The sequence below is a fragment of the Ursus maritimus genome, unplaced genomic scaffold, assembly GCF_017311325.1.
Source record: "Ursus maritimus isolate PB19 unplaced genomic scaffold, ASM1731132v1 scaffold_23, whole genome shotgun sequence".
Taxonomy (NCBI): Eukaryota; Metazoa; Chordata; class Mammalia; order Carnivora; family Ursidae; genus Ursus; species Ursus maritimus.
Window position 1 is genome coordinate 8,786,537 of NW_024424786.1, and position 25,552 is coordinate 8,812,088.

General features: G+C 47.3%; 1 protein-coding gene across 1 annotated transcript in view; it reads left to right on the top strand.

Annotated features, from left to right (window-relative positions):
- The window catches only part of SLC6A5 (solute carrier family 6 member 5), a 51,246-nt gene extending 34,738 nt beyond the window's left edge, over positions 1-16,508 (top strand). The window contains exons 11-16 of the mRNA XM_040639799.1: positions 1,267-1,379; positions 2,098-2,229; positions 3,188-3,287; positions 9,110-9,210; positions 13,067-13,234; positions 15,434-16,508. Of these exons, the coding sequence (XP_040495733.1) occupies positions 1,267-1,379; positions 2,098-2,229; positions 3,188-3,287; positions 9,110-9,210; positions 13,067-13,234; positions 15,434-15,589 (770 nt within the window). The 3' untranslated portion in view covers positions 15,590-16,508. The remainder of the gene's footprint in view (positions 1-1,266; positions 1,380-2,097; positions 2,230-3,187; positions 3,288-9,109; positions 9,211-13,066; positions 13,235-15,433) is intronic.
- The last annotated feature ends 9,044 nt before the right edge of the window (positions 16,509-25,552 follow it).

Below are 25,552 nucleotides of genomic sequence, written 5' to 3' on the forward strand. Positions count from 1 at the left end.
TGCACTATCTGGTTTCCAGGCGTGTGCTGGCCGCGGATCAGCCCGGCATTCGCTTGTCTCTGCCCATCACCATTCAGTTTTCTGTTTACAAGGAAATGCGTAAGTGCCGGGTCTTCAGCCACCGTGGGTCACAGTAATCTTCCCTGCGAGGCCGTGAGGCAGGTAGGAACGGCTGGCAGGCTTTGTGAGGGCAGAGAAATGGCAGCTCAGACAACCTCTGCCAAGACCACGTGCCATATTTGTGGAAAACCCCGAATCGGGACGGCTAGTGTCCAAGTTCTTTGTCCACTCGTAATAAGAGCGAATATTCTGTGAGTGCTCACGACGTGACAGGTATTGGTCTCCGTGCTCTGCCTGTGCTCTCTCATTTGTTCCTCATAAATACCCTGTAAGGGACTCTTCTATTCCCATTTTACAGATGGGCAACATGAAGGCTTATAGAAATGAAATAACTTGTCTAGGGTTGCATAGCCAGTAAGTCATGGAGTCTGAATTTGGACCCAGATCTGTCTGACCATTAGAGCCCAAGCTCTCTTCGCCTTTACGCTTTGCCTCACGGCCCCTCTCCCTAATTGATTACCCATGGATTGATGTAGCCCCATCTTCACCAAGCCTTTCTAAGGCAAGATAGTAAAAGTGGTAGATGGACTTGTGATTTATGCAAAAGGCTTCTCCTGGAGGAGTGACTAGGGAGGAAATGATGTCATTCCGGGCGTGGTCTAGCCTGTAGAGCTGGGTCTCTCAACCTCAGCACTCTCGACCTTTGGGTTGGGTCATTCTTTGTCGTGGGGACTGTCCTGTGCATTGCATCCCTGGTCTCTGCCCACTAAATGTCAGTAATCTTCCCCCCACCCCAGTAATGAGAGTCAAAACTGTCTCCAGATATTGCGCAATGTCACCTGGGAAGGGGTGGGGCCTAAACTCAGCCTTGGTTGAGAATTACTGTTCTACAGGGTAATTAGTATATGCTCCCCCAACTCATCAACACAAAGATGGGGGTTTTTGTGGTATATGCGTGGGACACAGCCTGGCTTTGGACTCCGAGTCTGCTTTGGCACTATTTTTAGCCTCCCCTCTGAGGTCCCCGAGGTGTGGACCTGATGCCCCTGGTCCTTCCCTTCAAGGAACTTGAGGTCTAACTGGAAAAGTGGAAGGAGATGAGGGAAAATAAGCAGCATACAATATGCGGAAAAACCCCTGTGGGCTTCCAGGTAGAGGGGGCCTGGAGCTGGGCCTGTTCGCAATCATCTGTCTTGTTCCTTTCAGGGCCAGGCATTGCATTTGTGGTTTACCCAGAAGCCTTAACCAGGCTGCCCCTCTCTCCGTTCTGGGCCATCATCTTTTTCCTGATGCTCCTCACTCTTGGACTTGACACTATGGTGAGCCCCTTCCCCTCCCCCTCTGACACCCGCCTGAGGCTCCTCCTGAACACCCCCTCTCCTGGGCCCTGCATCCAGCCTGTGGCCCCGAATGTTTCCCCAGGCGATACAGGATGGTGAGGCCCCTGTCCAGGGCTCAGGATAGCTCTGTATTTGTGGGTGACTCGTGGGATGGTGCAAAGAAGCCATCCTCCCTCCGTTCTGCGTGCAGGTTTTAGCCCGTGTCCTTCCTGCTTGGGTGTCATTTTGCCAATGCAAATTCTGTGGGGCTGGATCAGGGAGGATAATATGAAGTCGGTTTTAGGGAGATTGCCGTGGGGCTGAGACGGCCACAAATCTTACTGACAGGTGCTCAGAGTTTAGTGGTTGGATGCAGAGAGGGTTTTTTTTCAAGTAGAAGATCAAATTCGAGATAAACTGGAGGAAAGGAATTTGCATCTCATGAATACCAAGTGAAGCTTCAGATATCATGATGGATGAGCGTGAGTGCAGTCTCTGGGGGCTGGAAAGGCAGTTTCTCAAGTTCACATCCTGTTGGATCCTCTTGCTGGCCTTGTGGGTTGGACTCGAACAAAGCCCTCTAGACCCAGCAGGGGATGCATTCCTAAGAACAACCCAATACACACACGGCTTTCCCTGGTGGGAAACACAAAGGACTTGGGGAAGCTTTTGGGTTGGGTGGCTTGTCTGAGCTGTTCCTTTCCTGGCCCCGTTCCAGTTTGCCACCATCGAGACCATCGTGACCTCCATCTCGGACGAGTTCCCCAAGTACCTGCGCACACACAAGCCGGTCTTCACTCTGGGCTGTTGCGTTTGCTTCTTCATCATGGGCTTTCCGATGATCACTCAGGTAAGCAGCCTGCTGGCCACAGGCGTGGGGACAGCACACGCGGGGGACCGAAGGCTCATCCTTTTACCCTTCGCTCTCAGACTCATAAGAGTAGCCAATCCCTGTCACGTCTGTGTAGACAGCACCAGCTCATTAGGGATTCTGCCCACAGATGGAAACATGTCACCTTGGCTACTACCAAGGTTACTTGTAGCATCTTCATAATTGAGATGTAGCTTTCTTGAGCCAACAAGGCAGGTGTGTCCTACTTCAGGAAAATAGAGTACAGGAAAATCCAAATTTACTGACCAGAGAAGTTTCCAGTTGGTAACTCAATAAACATGGGAGTCTGACAGCAATGGGATTCCTTCTAGTCCTGAGTGTCTCAGTAAATTGAGTGTTAGCTCACTCAGCATCTATGTTGCTTTTGCTCTCTCTGTGACCCTGAGCAACTCACTGCTTCTGGGCCTTTCTCTTCTTCATCTGTGAAATGATGAATTGGAATAAGAGGCTCTCTAAGCCTCATCTCTTATAGAGAGACGTAAGCAGCAAGGTAAAGATGCAGGGGGATGTGGGAGGAATCCCCATCAACACCTAAAGGTCATATGAAGGTCAGTCAAATGCAGCTTTATGGGTAGAGATGATGATCTATTGCTTAAGGCAAAAATGAAGTCGTCTGTCTGTTTTCACCTGTACATCTTGAGACACTGACCTTTGCCCTTTAAGAGGGAGATGTTAGATCACTTTTCTGTGCTTGTTCTGTTGATTGGCTGAGTCTCTCGAGGGCCTGCTCTGCTAACATGGCAAGGCCACCAGCCTGTGTTCTGGACCAGGTTTCAGTTACTACTGTGGAGGGGAGGGGAGATCCTTTGATGCCTTGCTTGCACCTGACTCTCCCCGGCATGGAAGCATTGGCTGTTCTTCCCAGTGGGAAGAGCCTGGATCCAGGCCCACTGATGTGGTTTCTCTTTCCCTCCAGGGCGGAATTTACATGTTTCAGCTTGTGGACACATACGCTGCGTCCTACGCCCTCGTCATCATCGCCATTTTTGAGCTCGTGGGGATCTCCTATGTGTACGGTAAGGGGACCGCCATGCAGGCTGGCTGCGGGGAGAGCTGGGGGCATAAGGCATCCAGGGCGAGTAGGTTTTCCAGATTTACTAAGATAATGAAAGGGTTTAATTGCAGTGACTTAGGAGACATAAGAGAGCTGTACCTTTTTTCCAAACTTGCCTCTGGACCACCATGATCTGAATTTATTTGAGAAGCAAAGGGCGGCTGATGATGAGACCCAGAAATGCCTCTTTGTTTCAGAAACCTCTAGGGCCAGGCCTTTGGGTATAGTCTGGCATGTGAACAGTTAAGATCTGGGGACCGGGCCAGATGAGGGAAGAGGAAGGCTGCTTTGCAGGTGTGAAATTATTTCCTGGTCTTGCTAAGCAGGCAGTCCTCGCCTGTGTAGCTTGAGTGAAGAGTAGCTTCGCGGCTGCTCCCCAGATAGTGTAATGAGAAAAGAGGCCACCAGGCTCACAGATCCTTAGGAAACTTTATTAACATCATGGAAGTCTGTGAAGCAAGAGCACCATTCCGCTTCTCCCAGGAATAAACTTCCAGTTTCTTTACAGTTTAGTCTGTCTTATTATCACCATAGCAACCTGCATCCCATAACCAGTGGGGCAATTATCAGGAACAGTAGGAAGGTAAGTCAGCAGATGCCATCTTTGCCCTTTGTGTGGAGGTGTTTGTGCTTGGTGGGCTCTCACTGGGTGATCTCCGGGACCCCGGGTGTGTCACCCCAGCCGGTGACACAAGCATGCTCTGCTGAGTTCAAGGAGCTCACAACTTCTTTGTGCCTGGAAGTCTCAGAGCCATCCCCAGACTAAGGCCTTCCTAAGATAGTTAAGGTCTCCATAGCAAAGTCCAGGAAGGTGAAAAATGCCAAGTTAGACTATTTGTTTTGTAAAACCAAAGAGAGATAGCGACACGCTCTAAGCTAAGAAGAAATGCAGGAGATCCCTTAGAACACAGGATATGCATAAAGGACAAAGGCCCAGAAGAAGGGTCAGGCCAGAGGGCTCTATGGAGCTCCCCCTTTTAAACTGGGGGCCCAACAAAGCCCCCTGGACTGCCAGGTATCCTTGGTGGGAACATCTTGCTTTTAATGTAAAGTTTCTTTTGGAAACGTAGCCCCTCATGGGGTCACCAGATGGTCTGTTGGCAAAGTCAGGACGGCACTTCATTTGCAACCCTGGTCCACGTGCAGCTGGCTGCCTTGACCTCCTCTGCTTGCTCTCTGTGTTCGCGCTGCTAATTGCCACAAAAGGCACACCTGTACAGTTCTGTTCTCTAAAACAGGGCTGCCTGGTGTGGATTACAAGCGTCATTAAAATAGAAACCTTTCAAATGTTCTGTTTTTAGAAGTGAAATTGCATCCCCCCCCCCCCCATAAGCCTGGGAGTCGATTTCTTGGTTCTGAAGGACAAAATAATTCCTGAGTGCTTTAGTCCCTGGGCTGGGTTAATTTTCTTGGGACCATCCAGGAGACTGCCGGACTCCTAGGGAGCTAGCATCTGGACAGCCTCCAGAACCAGGCTGACTGTGCTGAGCTCAGGATGAGCGTAGGAAGTGGGTGTGAACCTCTGATGTGGACCTGCATAGAATTTTTAGAGGTGAATCTTAGAAGACATATTTGAAGTAAACTAACATAAGTGCTGGAGAAGAAAGGAAAAGCCTGCACATGCACAGAACTTGTACTCCAGAGGGTGGTACATTCGTTCCTGAGAGGATGAGGCCCGATCTAAGGCAAGGTTAGTGTTAGGCCATTGAACACCGGCTTGTGGAAAATGAAACGTTATTGTCTCCCTCTCATTGAGGGTGCAGGGTCCCCCAGCAGCATTTGCTAGGGCTCAGTAAACGTTAAGAATGACAGGCTTCAGTCCATTAGTAACACACACAGGAAAATGTGTGTGAGTAAATGAGCAGGTATTTATTAGGTGCTTACTGTATGCCCTGTGTGCTCCTAGGAAAGTGCGGAGGTCCATTCAGGCACCTTACCAGCTAGCTGCTAGGAAGAGCAAAGCCACGTCACACTTAACATGGAGAGGAAGGGCCGGCCCAGAGATAAAGGTGGGCCAGAGAGCCAGGGAAACCTCAAGAACGCAGCATCTCAGAGATAAAAGGATATCGAGGAAAATAAAGACTTAGTGGGTATTGAATTTATTGCTAACCAAGGTGAGGAAAATCCGAGCCGACACACAGGGTTTTGACTCTGAGGGCTGGGGCCTTCATGTTAACTATAAATGAATAATGTGAGGTGCACACAGGACCGGAGACCTAATTTGTAGGACCCAGTGCAAAGTGGAAATGCAGAGCCCCTCGTTGAAAATGTACTAAGAATTTCAAGATGGCAACAAAAGACCATTCCTTTGAGGGCGGCACCCTTCTGGGCTCAGGGCTCGGTGGGAGTGCACAGTTCGCAAGCCGGGAGGAGGCTGTGGCCACACGGGAGGGAGAGCAGCCCCCTGAGGACCACATTCGGACCAGGGCAAGGGTGTGGTTTATAGAGAAAGGAGCTGCGAGGCTGCATGGGTGGACGTGATTGGCTGCTCGAAGCAGGTTTTTTATTTCTCCGTTCGGGATTGGTTGGTTGTCAGGAGCTTGTTGTGAGCCAATTTCTGAGCCCCAGGTCTGTTTGTTGAGTCCAGAGTAGTAGCCATGAGCTTACCATTTTTTCCCCTGCTGGTTTTCTGCTAATTCGGTGATGAGCAATTGCTCAGATCCCTTTTGGAGCCTGTCCCAGCCCTCCAGGCTCAAGGTCACGCAGCAGGCAAGTCGCCATGCACGTGTCTCAGGCTCCATGAGCAATTCTTTATCAAGAGCTGGGCCTTGAAGGTAAGAGGGCTTTGGGTCAGTGGAAAGGCCAGAGCAGGCAGAGGAAGCCACATAAACAAAGGCCTCAAGGAAGGTAGCCAGGGACTCAGTAAGGGAGTCAGGTGGGGACTTGGGTGAGTCAGGCCCCAGGAGGGCTGGGGCTGGACAGAAGTTGGAGCCAAGCCAGTAGAGGCTGGAAGGGCTGGAAAGCCTGGCTCAGGAATGAGCGGGAGGCAGGAGGATGCCTCGTGGCTCCCAGCTGGTGCCCCTGGGCTGTATCTGTAGGGCCTGCCCACGGGTCGGCATAACGGGCAGAGCAGTCACGGAACCTGGAGCCAGCTGGGTGTCCGGAGCCCTCATTGAGGCCCAGAGAGGAGATGACTTTCCCGACACTGAGCTGGCCCTGGGACCCACGCTTCCCCCATCAGTCCCAGCACCACCTCTCAGCACAAACTCTGCCTCTTGCTGGAGCTGAGCACCCATCGTCCACCCCTACCCCGCTCCGGGTCTAGCTCCTTGGCCCCTCTGGGGAAGCTTGAGCAGCTTTACCGCCATCCCCCTCCTCCTGTAGGAGACCATCGCCATGTCTTCCTTGGGTCTAACCCTGAGCCCCATCAAATCAGTTCCCCAGTCAAGCTGTATGCTGTCATCTCTTGGGGATGGACTACCAGAGAGGAATAAAACAGGACTAAAAATAACAGAAACTTCTAGAATCTTTGTTTGTTTAAGCAAGGAGACCTGCCCTCAGTGTCTTGGGTGCATTTTTCAGGGCCTCTGCGTTGACTTCTATTCCTTTGAGTCTCTCCCCTCACGCTCAGACAGTCGTGTCCAGAGACCACTCACATGCAGATGTTTGATAACACTAAAGACCACGCACGAATCACACATCCGAAGATAGTCAGGTCAATGGTTCAAGGCGTGCACTTCTTGCCTGTGAATACAAGGAAGCAACTTGGACCCTGTTTGTGTCCCGGATTGATCTCTCCAGCCCGCCCCCACCCCGCCCCGTACACCTCAAAAGCTCAGAAGGGGAATACCTTTCCTGAGGTCACACAGGGAATGAGAGGAGAGCAGGGGGTCAGCTCTTTGGTCCTCTCTCCCCGCCCAGCATTCTTTCCACTGCACCACGTTTGTGGTTGACCCTGGCCGGGCTTTCTTTAAGGTAGGACAGGAAGCTGAGCTGCCTCCTGAGGAATTTAGAGTGCGATGATTCTGGAGCAGATTGCGGAGCACCTGCCTTTGGTGAACCCCTCCCACACTGTCCTCTGTGCAGCCGGTGCCATGGCTGACCTCAGGCTTGGCTGTCCCCCGTCATGGCTGTTGTCAGTGGCCCGGTGACTCACGGTCATGAGAGGCAGCTGACGTGCTGGGTCTGGCCTTGGCACGGAGAAGAAGCCAGTGGCAGGAACAAAGGGCCACAAAAGGTCTCAGCATGCATTATTTTGGTGATGGTGGCCGGAGTGGACTTGCAAGGGTAAACTTTAGTATTGCAGTCTGACGCTGTAGGTACAGGAGGGAACACATAACTGAGCATACAGTTGAATGAATTTGTGCCTCCTGGTAACCAGCATCCAGATCAAGATAGAGTGTATTATCGGGGCCATTTTTTTTTAAGGGGCTGAGATGAACCCTTTTGTTCCCTGAAGGAATACCAGCCTCTGCTTTCTACCCCAGCAAGTGAGTGCTTTTTCACGTCCCAACTTCCCAACTGCCATGCAGCAGAGAGCAGGCGTTGAGGGAGAAAGTCTAGAGGAAAAGTCTGGGCTGAGGCTGGGACAGGGGCGCCGGCCAGGGGCAGGCAGCTGGTACAGTGGTGCACAGGGAGGGGATGGCAAAGGGTAAGAGACGGCAAGTAAGGGCTGGGAGGGGAGCCTCAGACACGGAATCCCCCTGCTCCTTATGGGGCTAAGGGCAGAGGACCCAGAAACCCCAGGGGGCTGGGACAGCTCAGGAACAGGAGGAGCAAGTGGGCAACGTCTCAGGCAAGAAGGTCTCAGGATGTGCAGGGGGTTATTCTCGATAGGAAGAGGTGTAGTGGAGTGGGTGCTTTCCTTGAGGAGTGGGTCTGCCCCTCTCGACCTGTAGCGTACCCACGTTTCACTTAGATGGCCTGAGGATGAAGGAATAGGGAGATTTCCTCCAAGGCGGCTGGGTCCCTGGTCAGAGCTGCTGACTGTGACGGAGCTTGAACTCAGGGACCTTTCCTGTCCCGTCAGCATGGTAACAGTGGTAACCTGCTGTTGGGAGAAAGCCGTGCTTCTGAGGGGCTCAGGAAACAATGTGAGAAGCAATCCCATTGCCAAACCTTCCTCAGCACCTCCTCCTTCCAAGGAGTGGCTTAAAGATCTTGGTAAACTGAGAGTGCGTGGGGATGGTGGTTACGCGTGGCCACGAGAATGTCTCCTCTGCTTGATACTTCAGTGAAGTGACCAACACAGCAATGCTTCGAGTTCCAACAAGTGGGCAATGACCACTTACAGGTTACGACAGTTTTTGCCTGTCGTCGTCGTCTCACACAGAGGGAAGACACATCGGCTCATGGAAGAGTATCCTTGGGAGGGTGGGGACAAAAACCGACATGCGGTGGCTCTCGCTCTGAAGCCCCAGGCTTTCATAATACTCTGTGCGTGTTGACCGCGAACGTAACTGGTGTTGCCGGAGTGGCTGCTAAGCGCATAAGTCTGTCTCCAAAAACAGCCACACCGGTGCATAGGCCGGGCTGTGACAGCGCCGAGACGCCCGGGCCAGGCTGCCACCGAGCTTTTTAGATGTCACCACGGGATGACATTTTTGAACGTCACCGCAGAGAGTAGTTAATATCTATTGAAATGTTCAGTTTGCCCTAATCTTCCTGGCAGTGAATCATTTTTCTGATGGTTTCTTGCATAATAGGGGTCGTTGGTGACCAGGCTGGGGTCATCTCTAGCCAATGGCACTTGAGTGAGGGGCTCTAGAGCCTGTCCTGCACCCTCCCTCCCCCTCACTCCCTGCCACTGCACCTCATGCTCCATGTCCACTTGTCTATTTGCAGGCTTGCAACGATTCTGTGAAGATATAGAGATGATGATTGGATTCCAGCCAAACATCTTCTGGAAAGTCTGCTGGGCGTTTGTAACTCCAACCATTTTGACCGTAAGGATTGCATGCTTTGTCGTGCACACAGGACCTTGAGTGTGGGTGTGGTGCTTTATGTTTGCACAAAGTATATTATTCTTGTATTTCAGAAGAGGAAACTGAAGTTCGGAGAGGTATAGAGACTCACTTAAAGGGGGGCTCGGCTGTGACTCAGGCACAGTCTGGAGCACTCTGATGGAACATTCCCCAGTGTATCTGTCTGCCTCATGTACCGAGAGCAGATAACAATCACATTTCCCACGTGCTAGCCATGGCCCCAGCTCTGTTCAAAGAGCTTTCTGGGTATCACCTCCTCTCTCCCTCATGGCAGCCTGTGGGGTTGGTGTTACAATCACCTCCATTTTACAGATGGGGAAACTGACACCCAGATGTTATGGGACTTGCCTAGCATTGCACACCGAGTCATTAGCAACCACAGCCTGAGTTCGAACCTGGGCAGTTGGCTCCAGAACTCTTGCTCTTAACCATTATTCCATACAGCTGTTCTACAACTAATATAGCATAAATTGGACTTTTATTGTTCACTTTTAGTGTTTTCGAGAACTATCTTATCATCCTTGAGTGTGATGATGACATTTTGAGATCATCTGACATTCATCTTATTAAAGATCAGAGCCCTTCATGCGTCAGTAAATCTGCAGAGGGACTTGCATGCACATCCATCACCTCCTTTATTGTGGTGTAGGCTGCAGGCTTTGCCTTGATCCACCCTCCAAGCACAGTAATTGACAGAGACCCTGCCTTTGCTCCTCCTCCCTGGCTTGTGATGGGCGTCATCTTGGCAAGGCCGCGGGAAGCTGGCTGTAGTTCTCGTTGCAGCCAGCAGGTGGCGCTAGAAACCAGATTAAGACCATTGCTTCACTCCACAGCCCCAGGTTCTCTAAAGGAAAACAAGACAGGATGGAAGTAAAATTGTAAAGAAAATATATATTTCCCTTTTTTTTTTTAAACTGTCACAGAGTGAGTTTTAATCAAAACACCTCAACTGCTTTCTGAAAAGACATAAGTTTAGACAGAAAAACCATTCAGTGTTTATCTCCCTCTGCACTGACACGGGCATCATACTGAGGCCCACATCAAGGCTCACATTTTAGAGGCTGTAATTTGTCCGAAAAGCCCTGTGAGATTTGGGCCATGAGGGGTGAAAAGAATTAAAATAGATTTTCCCGTTTCTTGAATTCAGGACTGAAATGTATATATGAAGAGCTCGGATTTAGCTAATGGGTGGGGAAAAAACTCGCGAGACTCTCCTGCCTGGAGCATTCTGTCTCTGCTGAGCTCTACCCCAGTTACTAGTACGTCTGATTTGTTCTTGGGTGAGACTGAGACGTGCCTTTGCTTCCTGTCTTGGAAGAGATTAAGCTTCAGAGACTTGTATTATATTTTGCAGAAACGTATGACACAATTACAACACCCCGCATTGCTATTCAGAGACAGTTCTGTTTAGAGGCGGACACTTTGTGGGCATTGTCCCTAAAGCTGTTGGCCACTCTGGTTGGTTGGTGATTCTTCCTCCCATTTTACAGTTGTGTGCACTGAAGCCCGCGCAGTCTAAGGAGCTTGACCAAGGCCACAAAGCTTATGGGAGGCAGAGCTAAGGCTTGAATCCAGAGCTGGCTGGGCCTCGATAAATTTCTCAAAACTCAGTGCTTTCCTCTCCAAGTGGAGTTTGGCCAGTTTTTGGATTTAAAGAATTCTAATCTCTGTGAGCAGAAGGTCAGGGAAAAGAAATTCTAGGGACCCACGGGCTGTGTTTTTTGAGAAAATTTCTCAACTATGGTGTACTTTACTTGATATCCGTTATGAAGCTCATAGCAGAAACCTGTGGAGATCCCAGAAAATTTCCTGAACCAGATTCCCCTTCTGTGTTTGGGAGCTAGGGACAAGTAGAAGTGGTCAATTCCATCATCATGGTCCTTCCTTGGCTGCCATCAGCAAGAAGTCAGGGTGAGCCTGACCCAGTGGTTGAACTAGCATCAGTCATGGCCAGGCCCATCTGAGGGAAGGGTTTCATCCAAGCTGGCCTGGCAGAGAGAAATGTATGGCAAGAGCACATTTGCTTAAATAAGTTTGATGTGATATTTGTGCAACTGGAAATGGGTACCAAAGGACCAAGCCTAACACTTGTTTTTTGCCATTTGCCCTTCTGTAAAATGGATATTTGTAGGATGCTGGAATGAGCTAAGATTACGGGTTTAAATTACTTCAAAACCTCTGAAATAAAATTGATCATTTTTATATGTGCCTTCTTGGATTTACAGAGCTATAAATATTCTGCATGCAATTATTGTATACATAGTCAGATCACGTTACTGAATTATGCGCACCCATAAGCAGATGTATTGCTATTTATATAGTAAATGAAATGGAGCAACTTACCATAATTACATTAGGCCCTACTTCCAATAGACTGGTTAATAAAGCTTATAACTCTAGGGGCGAATGTTTAAAAAGGGGCCTAGAGTAAGGCCTCGCTTTCCATAGGAGCAGTGTTTTCAACAGTTGTCTTCAGGCTCACGTTGCTTTGAATCAATACATTAGATTATTGTTGCATTGAAATAATCACTTGCCCCAGCAGCCCGGGCTTCGCAGCAATAACGTGGCTCCACCTTACACTTGTACAGTGCTTCGCGCTCTCCCGAAACACTGCCATACACCATCTTTCCTGACGTAATTCCCTCCAGTCATTTTTGGGCAGTTATTTTACTGCCTAAGATAGAATGAGAGGTGTGGGGGGGAACACAGGCTGGAGGTCTCGTATCAGGTACGTTGTTCTGGGCTGGTGCCACTATAGGCAGGATGAACACAGGCAAGGACCCCGTTGCTCAGGGCGATGCTGCTCCCCAGAGGCTTGGCAACAACACTTAGCAGCCCTGTTCTGTCTCTTCGGGTGCCTCTCTTCCCGGCACACGTGTTCCCGTGCTCCTTGGCCGCTGCACTCCCCGTGTCTTCAGAGGGTTCTCCTGGCCCTTGCCAGGAGATCATGGGTGCAAAATAAATCCTGACCTCTCTTAGAATTGAGGGGAGACTTTTGAGTAAATACCAGACTCTTGTTCGCAGAAAACCCCTGCGTTGTGTACACGATGTGAAATATGTCCATTTAAAGTGGAGAAGTCTGAGACGTGAAGGTCCCTCAGCGAGTTAGTGGCAGAGCCGACATTGGCCTGCTGGTCCCCACGCTCTGGACCCGCCGTTTGGGGACAAGGCCCGTTTACCTTGAGTCAGTTGCAAGTGGGCTGTGCACCCCTCCTGTGTCCCGTGGTTTATTATAGGACTCCGCTTCTGGCTCAGTCCCCGCTTTGCAGACCGCTCACGTGTCACTCTGCCAGCTTTAGGCGCAGTACCTGGATACGGGCCATGCCCCGTGCAAGGAGAAGGCAGAATTGATCCAACTCCTTAAAACAAATTAAAATACATAAATGTGAAGGATTTCGTTCTTATAACAGAAGCTTGATTATCCCCTATGGAAAGTACAGCCCCTTCAAACCCCCAGTGCCACCCATCAGTCACCTCAATGCGTATCCTTTAAATTGTCTTCTCAGCCTGGGCGTGTGTGTGTGTGTGTGTGTGTGTGTGTGTGTGTGTGTGTACACGTACACCCGTATGCCTTGCTCAGCTCCACGTGATGGCAAACGCAGGGTCAGCCATGGGTCGGCTTCATCTCCCTGAAATTCAGTTTCTTCATTTGGAAAATGGATCATTAATAATACCTCTCTTTCGGGGTTGGTATGGGTGTAAAATGAGGTCAGAGATAGGAAGGCACCAAACTCATGGCAGGGGCTCAACACATAGCTGTCAGGAATGAATACTTCACATCACCAACCTAACACGTGTGTTTCTCTTTTCTTCCTAGTTTATCCTTTGCTTCAGCTTTTACCAGTGGGAGCCCATGACCTATGGCTCTTACCGCTACCCTAACTGGTCCATGGTGCTTGGATGGCTAATGCTCGCCTGCTCCGTTATCTGGATCCCAGTTATGTTTGTGATAAAAATGCATCTGGCCCCCGGCAGATTTATTGAGGTAATTCCATCAGCAACTTTCTCCTGCCATCCCCTCCCCAGGGAAAAGCTCTGAGAGCTCTGTGCGTGAAAAAACAACAGATTCGGTAAACTTCTTCTCGAGGGAGACTTGGTGATTAAGTGATCACAGTTGCCACCGTTTCTATTAAACCCATTTTTATTATGTATTATTCCTCTAATGGAGAGGCTCAGCCAATCCGCAGGCCAAGCTGTTATTATGCTATTTCTCAGCGCAGTGACAGCTCTGGGGAGTAAACCATCAGAGTCCCCTGCCCCTCCCCCACAGTTTAAATCCAGTGTTTGCTTTTTAACTACATGTCAGATTCTTCCTTTCCTGAACTTCCTCTCTGTCCAAGTCTTCCTCCAAACATCTATTACCATTACATTTTAAATCACTACCCCTCCCTGTTGCACTGGTATTGAGGATGCCTGAGGGGTCCGAGCTGATGAATGCTTCACCGTCCCCACACACGGTAACAAAGTGTCCGGGCATGGCTGGTAGGAGGTGAGACTTGTCTTTGTTAATCCCTTGCTCATTTCTAACACGAAAGAATCCCCACCCTGTCTCCAGGGGAGACGGGAACGGACTGCCGCTTGTGGAGGCACCAGTGAAGCACGGTCAGGCTCTTGCAATTTATGAACAGTCACTTGCTCAGATGTGCTGGGAACAGCTCAGCACTGTGTCTGTCTTGCAAAACCGGAGGTCGGGCCTTTTGGACCAGACCAGGGCTGCTCCGGGTTGGCCCGGGGACCAGCAGCATCGCACTCCTGGGAACGTGTGGGAAATGAACATGATCTGGCTCCAGCTGGGCTCCACTGAACCAGAGTGGGGGAAATGGGACGCCGGTGTCTGTAGGTTACCCAGTGATTCCGAGGCACACTCAAGTCTCAGAGGCGTTGGGATAGACCGAGGCCAAGGAACACCTGCCAATAGAGGGTAGTGAAGAACAGCTGTAGAGGCTTTGCTCTTGGTTAGTCAGACTGAGGAAAGGAAGAGAGCATCCCACAGAGGCTCTGGAGGCTCCGGAGGGAGAAGCAACTTGAGAATAAGGTGTGTGAGTAAATGCGTAACCGAGGAGGTGGGGAGGTGGCTTTTACCTTCGATGGACTAAAGATGGAGACAAAGTTGACAAAGGGAACGTGGGAGACCCCTCGCTGAAGTGGGATTCCAGTTTTCATCCTCAGGGAATTGTCTGCTATCCCCTCCAGGTAAATTCCTGTGGGCCCTTTTACCCAGCGAGATGCCTCCCTTTTGCCTCCGATGAACTTCCCACCAACTGGCCCAGGAATCTCGTTCCCTCTGAACAGAAGCTAGCGTAGCCTCTGCTACTGTTGTCTCGGGCCGGAACTCCCTAAACTGATGAGTTGGCTCTATACATTTATTATGGTTAATTTGGGACACAAAGGTTGCAAACCGATGATTAAGGGGAGATTAAACTAACAGCTATAAGAAGCAGCTTCACTTTAATAGGTAATAAACATGTAATTGTTCGCCCTTATGTCGCCAGAAATATGTTTTCTTTCTTTTTTCTAGAAAATGTTCCCATCAAATAATGCTTTCTGTAAAAAGTTCAGTTGAAGGATTAGAGACGTTCCCATTATTTCTAGCTCGCCTGCAAGAACCCACACTGCTGAACCAAGTCAGAAGTATCTATTTTTGTCAACGGATAATTAAAATCTTTGCTCACTCTTGGCGATGTATCTTTGGGGTTGCGCTTTTTTCCCTTGCCATTTACATACTTTGGGGAAATATGCTAAACAAAATCCAATTATTTTGATGTAACAACCTACTGTTGAGACTACAGAACAAAGTAATTGAGCGCATGTCCTTTGCAGACTGTGTTTGGCAGTGGAGAGAGAAGCTCGCGAATTCCCTTCGTTTGGAGGGAAAAAATGTATAATTAAAATCTGGGCCCTTTATCCTCGATTCATCTTGTGCAAGGCAAACCCTGAGCAGTTGTAATATTGCTCGCAGGGTGATGTAAATAATTTCAAGGGAACCAAGCTCAGTTTCCTCTTTAACGTCCTTGGCCTAATTAACTGATAGGGCTGATCTTCCCAACTGCTTCTCCTGGTGGGGGACCTCTTGGCAGGGGTTCCAGCAAAAGTGGTGGCCAGCAGTTTGGGGATAGATGGGTGGTGTGTAGGGGAGGAAGGTGCATTACTTCTGTGACCCTGTGTATCTTTGGCTTCTTTGCAGAGGCTCAAGTTGGTGTGCTCGCCACAGCCGGATTGGGGCCCATTCTTAGCTCAGCACCGTGGAGAGCGTTACAAGAACATGATTGACCCCTTGGGAACCTCTTCCCTGGGACTCAAACTGCCAGTGAAGGATTTGGAACTGGGCACCCAGTGCTAGTCCAATGGCATGGGATGGGCCAGACTTGATCCTGTTTTTCCTCTCTGCCTCCCCTCCTGGTTTCCCCAGCTTTCTTCCCGTTTTCTTCTCTCTCCGCACATCTTGGTTCATGTCCTTGCATGAGAGTGGTTATGCAGAAGAGTAAGACATGGCGTTGCATGCTGTAGTGAAGAGATAGACCACTTGAGGCACTCTTCGCGCGTGTCCGTGGTGTCAGTTTCCAGAAGGGTTGGTCTCCTGAGCACATGCTTCACCTGGCAGGAGTGGGTCAGCCAGGTGAGTGCTACCAGGGACGTCACGAATAGGTATGCGAGACTTGGTCAGTGGGGAGGTATCCACTGTGTGTTGTCGTTGGTGGTGCCCTCGAGACCTATAGAGGACGGTAGACTCACAAGACTGGTGTTTGGACTCAGTCGTGTTGCTGAGCAATGCAGCCATTTCACAGATGCTGAAAGTTGAGGAGAGTATATTTGGAGCATCAGCAGTGGTTGCAAAATGTTTTAGAATAAGACAAGTCAGTGAATTTGGACACCAGAGGTGGTTAAGTTCACATTTCCATTTACAGTTGGGGCTCTGTTTTCCTTCATTTGGACCAACTCTTTCAAGTGTGCCAAGAACTGGTACTTCAGTCTCTGGACACTGTGAATCTCAGTGAAGAGTTCTCGTCCTTCACCTGTCTTTTTTTTTTTTTTTTTTTTTTAAGTAACCGTATGTGTGAGTTCCCTTGGTCATTTCCTCCCCCTGTGCACAAGAAGCCATCACGTAACTTGTGCCTAGATATAGTCAGAGTAGAGGTCCGTTCTAGTTTCTACGCGACATTTAGCGCCATGGTTCAGTGTCATGATTCCATGTTTCTTCTCTTCAGAATGTCTTTCTATGAGCTGTGGATACCTTGTCTCTTAACCTCTGGGAAAACAAGACTTACCCTGGTTCTGTCTCTATATGTTTTACATATGTAAGACATGACCTCTTACATGACAGATACCTTCTCAATTTTTACTCTTTTTCATTCACAGTAAATGCCAACTGTGATCATAGAGGAATCAAAGAAATGCAGAGTTTAATAGAAAACAACCATGATATTCACTGTGCTGGTAGTGCATTTTAGGTCACTGTATTTACAGGAATTTCTGATAAATACAGCTTAGGTAAGTAGCAAGTGAGCCAATTAAGACTATAGCTTTTAAGACTACATTTAGCCGATTCAGTTTTAAGAGTTCCCAATTCACAATACTCATAACTGTGCTCTAATGAGAGCGAATCACATGTCTGCAGAGATTGGCGAAGCCGTGACCTTTATTTACCTTCTTGTATCCTGAACATGCGTATATGAAATTTTTTAAATGTGCTATGTGTTCATGTAGTGTGTACGCGTAGTGGTGTTTTCTATCCTTATAAATATCATACGAATCACTGTAGAGATGGTGAGTTTAGAATAGTGTGTCTGGATTTTTTTCCTTACAGTAATAATATCTAAACCTAAAATTGTTTCCTTTAGGGGAGACCATTTCAATCACTTTCTTATTTGTTTGTCTTCATATTACAGGGTCTCAGGCAAAGTTTTCATTTTAAATCTTGTATATTGATGTGACATTTTCATCCTGTTCCACAGCAGTGAAACCTAACAGAAGACTGCATTGTAACATGTTTTTGTAACATGTTTTCTTTTCTTTTCTTTTTTTTTTTTTTAATGACTTCATTTATGGAAAAAGAGGTCTCAACTCATTTTACTGAGCTCTTCTTTTTCTAGGGCAAATATCATTGTCATTTGCCAACAATGACGTGAATTTCTAGGTTTCAAGAATTGCCCATGGGAACTTTAGAAAAGGAAACAAAGATGGGTTTTGAACTGTAGGTTTTCATCTCTTTTACCTGCAGTGCATGTTTGTACTTTCCTGCCTCTCTCCTAAAGCTAGAGCTTACTAGAATCTCTCACACAAATTAAACTGAGCCTCCCCTAGATGCAGCATTAGGAAGCTGAGCTATGGCCTCCTGTGTCCCAGTGTCTCCCATAGTGACCGTCTGCCCTGAACACTGGTTTCCCCAAGAAAGCCATATTGATGAGAAGCCCCCGTTACTGTAGCAGATTAGACAGAGTGGTACCCAAAAATTAGCCTCTCCAACTGATAACTGGTGGAGTGGGAGAGGCAGGGAGGAATCACGTAGGTTTGGAGATTATCTACAGCCTTTCCAATTTGAAGGCTGAAGAAAAGAGCTGAAATCAATTAGCATTCTCTCCGGGACTGGCATGCGTGTGTCAGCACGAATGATGTTTGGCTTCCCTCTCTCGCCTCTTGGCAAAAACTGGAGTTGGATGCTGGGTACCAACCCAATTTCTGGTAATTATTGCTGTTGTGATTAAAAGAAGGTGGTGGTAGGGGGAACCCGCCGGCTGCTGCCAGGTCTGTTTTCTACGAACTGAAAGTTGACTTGTGAGGGCAGGGACCTCCTTGCCGGCCACACTGCGCAGTGTGTTTTGCAGTGGGGGCAGCTACCTCGGTGCTCACTGGGATTTGTCCACGTTAAGACCCAGTAGCTGTTCCCTGAACAGCCAGAGTGTTTTTCCCTTTCCCTACAGTTTCCAAGTTTCACGTAAAATTCGCTTCAGGGGGAAAGGTTCCGAACTTATCTGGAAACGGTGACTTTGTAAACTCAGTTTTACCCATTTCTCGAGCCATATTCCACTCTGAGGCTTTCCCTGGCAGAGAGGTGTTCAGCGTCCGAGCTGACTCGTCATCGTGCATCGACCTTGGCTGCACCCCCCCCCCCAGACTTGGCTGGACGTTTCCACGCTATGTGTTTTCTTCTGTAGTCAATTGGAAGAAAAAAAATATGAACGAATAAAAAGAAAATGAACAGCATTGTGACAAACTGCTACTTGACTGTTCTCCTTCAAACTGAGTTAAAAACCAAGTTGCTGAGGATAAACTTTCATTTGTTCACTGTGCAGCATCGTGGGGTATTTTCCACTTGTGAGATTATTTCCCAGCACCAACAAATGCCAGAAACCCATTCAGAGAAAAAAAAAAGCCATATGTTAAAAGCAGTAACCTTGTAAAATCCTAAAAGGAGAAAAAAATGTGTATTTCTTAACTATTGGTGTTGTGGCTTCTTATGCAAATGTTTGTCTTGCATATTAGTAACTTTTAATCTCTTTAGGGCTGTGTGTCTGTCTGTGTACATGTGTGTCCAATCTGGTCTTATTTTGTTTGTTTCTTTTTCCTTTATATTTACTCGTTGCATGAAAGCTGTGGTCAATGCAAAATCTCGATGACCTCAATGTCTTTGAAATTTCCAATGTGTTTTTAATGTGTAAGAAATGTAATCAACTGGTATTTCAGTGAGCAGCACTTTAAAAAGAATTTAACACAATGATCTTGTAAATGGATAAGACTTGGGTTGTCTTTATGCTAATATTGCATCAGACTTGAGTTTCCCTGAATGAAGTTCTTATTCTGCTATCTACACGTGCCTCAGTTCTTCCGGACAACCTTCACCGGTCAGCATGGTTTTCCCATGCCTAAAATTAAAAAATTTTCTTTCTTTTCTGTTCCCTTGGCCATCAGTCACTGTCCTCTTGCCAGAGACTTGCACAATGACTGTTGCTAAATGTATGCGTGACGGCAACGTCCGACCGCTGCTGCCGTCCCTGGAGCTGGGTTTGTGACGCTCTTCTTTGAGGCAGATGACTGAAGTGAGAGCGTGCTGTATAGCAGGTTGTCTTGCAGGGACCAAAGGCCAAGGCCAGCAAATGAGCACGTCCTCTGTTTCACCCTGGGTGGGTATCGTGCAGAAAACTTCCAGGGCGGGAGCAAAGGTCTGGGTGAGTTTAATCTTGGTAGTCATTTCTCCACGAAGCGTCCCGAGAATTTGTAAAAGCGAAGCTCCCTGTCTTTCCCAGATTTTGCTTCAACCATACAGAAAGGCCAAGTAATTTTGAATTGTGGTCTCAGCTGGGGTCACCTCTGAGCAGCTCACAGCCAAAGAGACAAAGTCTTTTCAGATTGGGCGTGCATCACCTCTGAAAGCAGTGGTTTGATTTGCTTGCTGTGGATTAAATACATCTTCAGGTAACCATTTGCCTTATAGGTGTATTTTATTGTTAGGGTGATACTTAGCAATTAACTAGGACCTGTTTTGTCTTTTTTTTTTTTGGTCTTTCTTTTGCACTTTATGGACCTATCATGGGATAGGTTTATTCTGAAATTGCGTACTTGGCTAATGTCCTAAATGCAGGCATCTTAAGTGGTACTGTTGCCTATGAATAAAGATATGCTCCCTAATCAGGTCCTTATATTTTTTCATTAACTGTACATGAAGAAAATATATTATGTTACAAATGATGCATCATATATATATCTTACAGAGTACATATTATATACTGTACACTATTCATTTAAAAAGTCATTATTCTTGAGGCCCTACCTCAAATTTTGTATTTATGTCTACAAATGCAATTTATTGTATTATATATTTGCCTATTATATACCGATATAAATTAGAATTTATCTTAATAATGTATGAGTTCACAAAACCCTAAATAAATGTCAGTGTTCAAAACATGATGATTATAGTATCGTGTCTATTACAAACCCATTACCCACATTCTCTCTTTCTTAACAAATGGCCTTCAGGTATCTCCAGGATTGATCTATTTTATTGGGAGGAATCTGGAACAGAAATGGAAAACTGCCCTCCTGGGAAAATGCGATATTGTGCTGCTGCAGAAACAAATGCCAGTTAAATTGTTACACTGTTAACCAACAGAATGCACTATTGTTTGCTGAATTATTAATTACCCCTCATGGGGAGGAGGAGAGGGAGCGGGAGAATCCAGGTGACTCTGAACAGAGGGACTGGGCGAGTAGAATCCTTGGGTGTGTTTGAATGACCATTTTGCCAATCTTCAATTCAACTTTTTTTCAATTCAGCAAAAGTTTAATGTAGCTTCTGCATTGAGTTAGACCCCAGGCAAAACAGAATAAAAAATAGAACAGTCCCAGATCTCAAGGAACTCAGAGCCTAGTAGAAAGACTATTTCTGTTAAACAAACAAATCAATAAAGGCCATTCCCCCACTTAAAGTGGGCATTCCCTGCCCAGAGTTCGGCCCTGAGTTCCTATGCCACTGGTGGCTGGGCATTCCTGTCTGATCCCGCCAACCCAGAAGCTTGACTCTGTCCTCAAATGAATATAACACAATCACCCTCTGCTTCCATCTTCAGCTTCTGTGTTGACAGCCTACGGGGCTTGGCTGGGCCACCTTTAGAGGGGAAAGAAATGCCCTCACAAGCTGATTCTGAAAACCTGCCAAAAGCATGCGTGTCCATCCCGTGTAATGGGAGTGACACACACCCACACTCAGCCTTGTCCATAACCTTGCACTCGAGCATGGAGACTGAGTGGCAAATCCCTAACTCAGTGTAAGACCTTATGGTGAAAGATGAAGGAAGAGAGCGTGGTGGGACCAGAATTTGGTGCGGCCTCATCCTCCTTGGTTTCACTCCTGAAATCCTCTTGCTCAGTTGTGTTTTCTGTTGACTTTTTTTGAGAATTCTCAAGCATACATAAAAGTGGGGAGTATGGAGTAATGAATTCCCATGTTTACGTCACTCAGTTTCAACAATTATCAACTCATGTCCAGGTTTTTCTCGCTTATCCCTGTCTCCACTCTGGATGGGAATCTTGCAGTATTTCTTCGGACCATTTCAAAAGATCTCAGAAGCCATAGAATTTTACTTGGAAATGCTCTGTTGTGTTTTTATACTCCCTTTTAAATCGTCTTTCCTTACACTTGTGTGATGAGCAGTGGGTCATATGTAAGTGATGAATCACTGAATTCTACACCTGGACCCAATTTTACCGTATATGTTGACTAACTAGAATTTAAATAATAGCTTCAAATAAATAAATAGTGGTGCCTGGGTGGCTCAGTTGGTTGAGCATTCAACTCTTGATTTCTGCTCAGCTCATAATCTCAGGGTCTTGGGACCGAGGCTAGCGTCAGGCTCTGTGCTTAGTGGCGAGTCTGCTTGAAAGTCTCTCTTGCCCTCTCCCTCTGCCCCCTGCCCCCATGCGCACTCACATGCTCTCTCTCTCTAAAATACTAAATAAATCTTAAAAAAAAAATTTTTTTTTAAATAGTCTTTCTCTAAACTGGGATAGTAATAAAATGTGGGAAGCACAGAGCTCACGCACCATGGCAGAATCAGTCTACTCTGGGATGTTAAAGAGGGATGCAGGGCTCTGTCTGGGAGGAGCTAGTGTGGTGTTCGCACTTACAACTCTCCCGTCTTCCTCCACCCAATCTGTCCTCTTGTTTTCATTTGTTTGACAGCTACTGGTCCCCTGTACTTTGCAGCTATTTTCCTACGTAGCTTATTCCTTTGATAGTCCTCTGCTTTTGCTCATGCTTCCTTCCTCCTTCTCTCTAGATGTCTCTCCTGGAACCAGAGATTCAGAATCTCACAGTTGCATGGAAGTCCAAGGCCATTCCCTGCAGTATCTCTGATACACAAGTTCTCATACAATAGTCTGTTTTGTGGGAACTGGATTTAGAAGAGACCCATGTGGGAGGAGTAGTCACTGTCTAGAAAATTCACCATGGGGACTCTTTACAACAGGAAACCCCTCCAGTGTCTTCTAAAACACCTCAACTTTACAAAGATTGGGTTTACTTCTGTGATTTACACATTCTAATATGTAAAACAGAGACTATGTGCAGTTGGGACACTCCTTTCTTGCAGTTTAGTGTAATCTGTAATTTTAGGAGAATCGTGATTTTCCAAGTCATTTAACTTAGTCCCCTTCCCCTTTACAGCAAACTTCTCCAAACACTTGTAGGATTAGGAGAAAATAATGACTAGAATATAGTATGGATCCACACTGAAGCAGACTCACACTTCCACGATTCATTGATTCAGTCTCTCATTTATTTACTTTTCCACTCTACTCAGGGTCTTCATTATTTATGTTTCCAGTACCTAAGAGTTTGTGACACACAGTAGATACTCAATAAATGTATTTTTTAACTGAATGAACAAATATTGAGTATTGGCTCTGTACAAGGGACAGAGCTCAGTGCAATAATGTGCAAAAACAAAACAAAACAAAACAAACCCAAAAACCATGAGTAAGACTAGATCCTTCCCTTCAGGTTACTCAGGCTGAGTGGAGCTTTAAGATTGGTATGTACATTGCCATAATATACAGTGGAAAGTGCAACGTGCAACAAAAGGATTTAGGATAAGAATATATGAAGGAGGTACAGAGGAAGAGATTTCTTCTGGCTGAGAGGATTAGGCAAGATTTCATAAGATAGGGATCTGGGGAGGATGTTGACCACAAGGAGGGTGTTAAGATGAGCTTTCCAGGTAGATGAAAGCACGTAAGTGATGGCATGGGTGTAAGACAGACCATCTGTCTTAGAAGTGATGGATGAAACTGGAAGATACAGTAAATGCTTGTGGGAAGTGAGGCCTGAGGCTGAAAATGTAGTTTAGGACTTAACAGTCAAATTCCTTCAATGCCAACATAAAGAGTCCGGATGCTGTCTGACAGGCCACTGGGAGCCATGGAAGGTTATTGAATAGTGGAGAGAGATTTCCTGGCAGAGGCAGCTATGATGCCGGAGAAAAGCACTGTCTTGGGGTCAAGGGCCAGCTCCTTTCCTTGTTTACACAGTCTCCATATTCTCGCTTATAAAACAGGAACATAGTTGCTGAGACGATTCAACTGAAGTTTGTATGTGAAAATGTAACACTGCCAGTGAATGTTGAGTGTTTACTATTAGAGTCCGATTTGTGCATTTGGAACGTTGACCTGGTCTCTGTGTCAAGGATGGATGAGAGTGGGGAGGAACTTGAAGCAAAATCACTGGTTTGATTATGCAAGAAACCAGCCCTTTCAAAATGTCAGAGGTGAACTCCAAGACACCAACCAGGGTATAAGTCTAGAAATATTTGGGGTCTCTAGCAGGTAATCTCCTTCCTGACTCATGTGACTGGGGCCACCAGGGGTTACATTGAAAAGTTAGAGCACTCCACGTGGAGATGACATGAACCAATAGGAATAGACATGGCAGGGGGGCTGGAGAATGGTCCTGGAGACTCTTGCCCTGCTAAGTGCTGCCATGTTAGTTTCTGGATCTTGGCGCTGTCTCAGAGTCCAGGGCAGGTGCTGGGGCAGGTGTGGCTCAGGGGTTTCAGGACAGGCTGCATAGTGTTTCCTCATGCCTTCTCCTCTCACTCACTTAGTGGAGGCTGAGGGATTCTGTGGTTGTTTATGAGGGATGCTCATTTGCACAATTTGTCCCTCATGTCCATCCCATGTGGGGGTTGGGGACAGACGCTCAGAGAGAGCTTTACGCCCTACTTTCTGAGGTAGCATGAATTTGATCTTTCTTGGCTGAGAGCTTTGACACAGACCATAATAAACAAAAAAATCACTCGGCCCCACCTGCTCAAAAGTGGAGAGTCCTGCTAAGCACGAGCCCATGATAGTCTTGATGTGCACGCCTTCCCTGTTCTCGCCTTCTTGGGAGAGCTTCACAACCCTACACACCCTGTGTCTTGACGTGGGGGCAGGATGAACTGGCACCAAGCCAGTCCTGGTATTCCGCAAAGTTGGTACAGTGCGAGAGAGAGTGGTGGAGACTGAATTTCTCTGGATTCCTGTTCTTCTATTCTTTAGTAACGTCTTCAATTTTAACTAGGCTTATTGTCACTCGGCCAAATGTGACATTTCCCAGTCCCCTTGCAGCAGGTATGGTAGATTGGCTGCTGACTCTACTTCTTCACCCAACCCTGAATCACATCCGGGCCAATGTCCTCATCGTGAACAGATGGTATTTCTTGCCCCTTGCCTTTAATAGCACGTGAGCAGAAGTGACAGTGTGCCCGTTTTGAGTCTAGACCTTAGGAGACCTGGCCTGTTGCCACTTGCTCATTTGTGACTCCTTGTGCCATGAGAAAAACATGTCCTGGCTAACCCGCTGGTCCAAGGCAGATGAGAGGCATGTGGGAGAGAGCCACTCAACTGACACATAGACCCGCTATGAGAAATCAATCAGCTCAGCCACTGTGGCCTGAAGCGGAAGTGCCTAGCTGAGACCAGCCCAGATGAGCTGAATCCTAGCCAGCCTGCAGATATGTAAGAATACATGCTTGGTGTTGTATGCCACTGAAACTTTGTGGCTGGTCGTTATGCAGCAACAGCTAACAGAAACATAGGGAATGGCCGTATGACTAAGTTCTACGTGAAGATAAATAGAAGCGATACATGGAACTCTGAGGTATGGTCTTCTTCTCTTTATTCTATTCCATGTTTGCTATCTGGAATGTGGATATAATGGCTGGAGTATCAGCAGCCATATTGGATCATAGGGATGACAGAGCAGAGATCTGGAAGGAGCCTGGATCCCTGAGTATTCATAGAACCAGCGGATGAAACGTGGACTGCCCAGCTCTAGAATCAAACATCTCTTATTGAAGTTATTATTGTTTGGGAGATTTTCTGTTATACAAAGCCAGATGGAATCCTCAGTGATACAGGTCATTAAATAAACTAGGAGGACTAGAAGGAGACCTAGGGAACCACTGGGAAATGTGGGAAAGTTTAATGTTACTTTGTTGGCAAGGAGAATTTTTTGTGGCCTGTGACTCTGGAAAGTAGTCTAAAAAGCATTGGAAAGGACAATTTCCATTTTATGTAGCTGACAGAGCCAGTCTCATGAACCGATGGGATAGGTTGTTGCCTAACGTGACTAGAGTGAGCTCTCCTGGTTCTAAAACCTCTTACTATGCCATCCCAGGGCCTGAAATTCCTTCAGTGGCTATTCATCTATTCAGTGGCTTTGGGTCATAGACTTGCTCATGGAAGCTGTTTTCAGTGAGGACTTCTCCGTCTGTCCTCGCTCCGTGTGAGCAGGTATGAGAGGATGCCTTCCTCCTAACTTTCCCGCAGA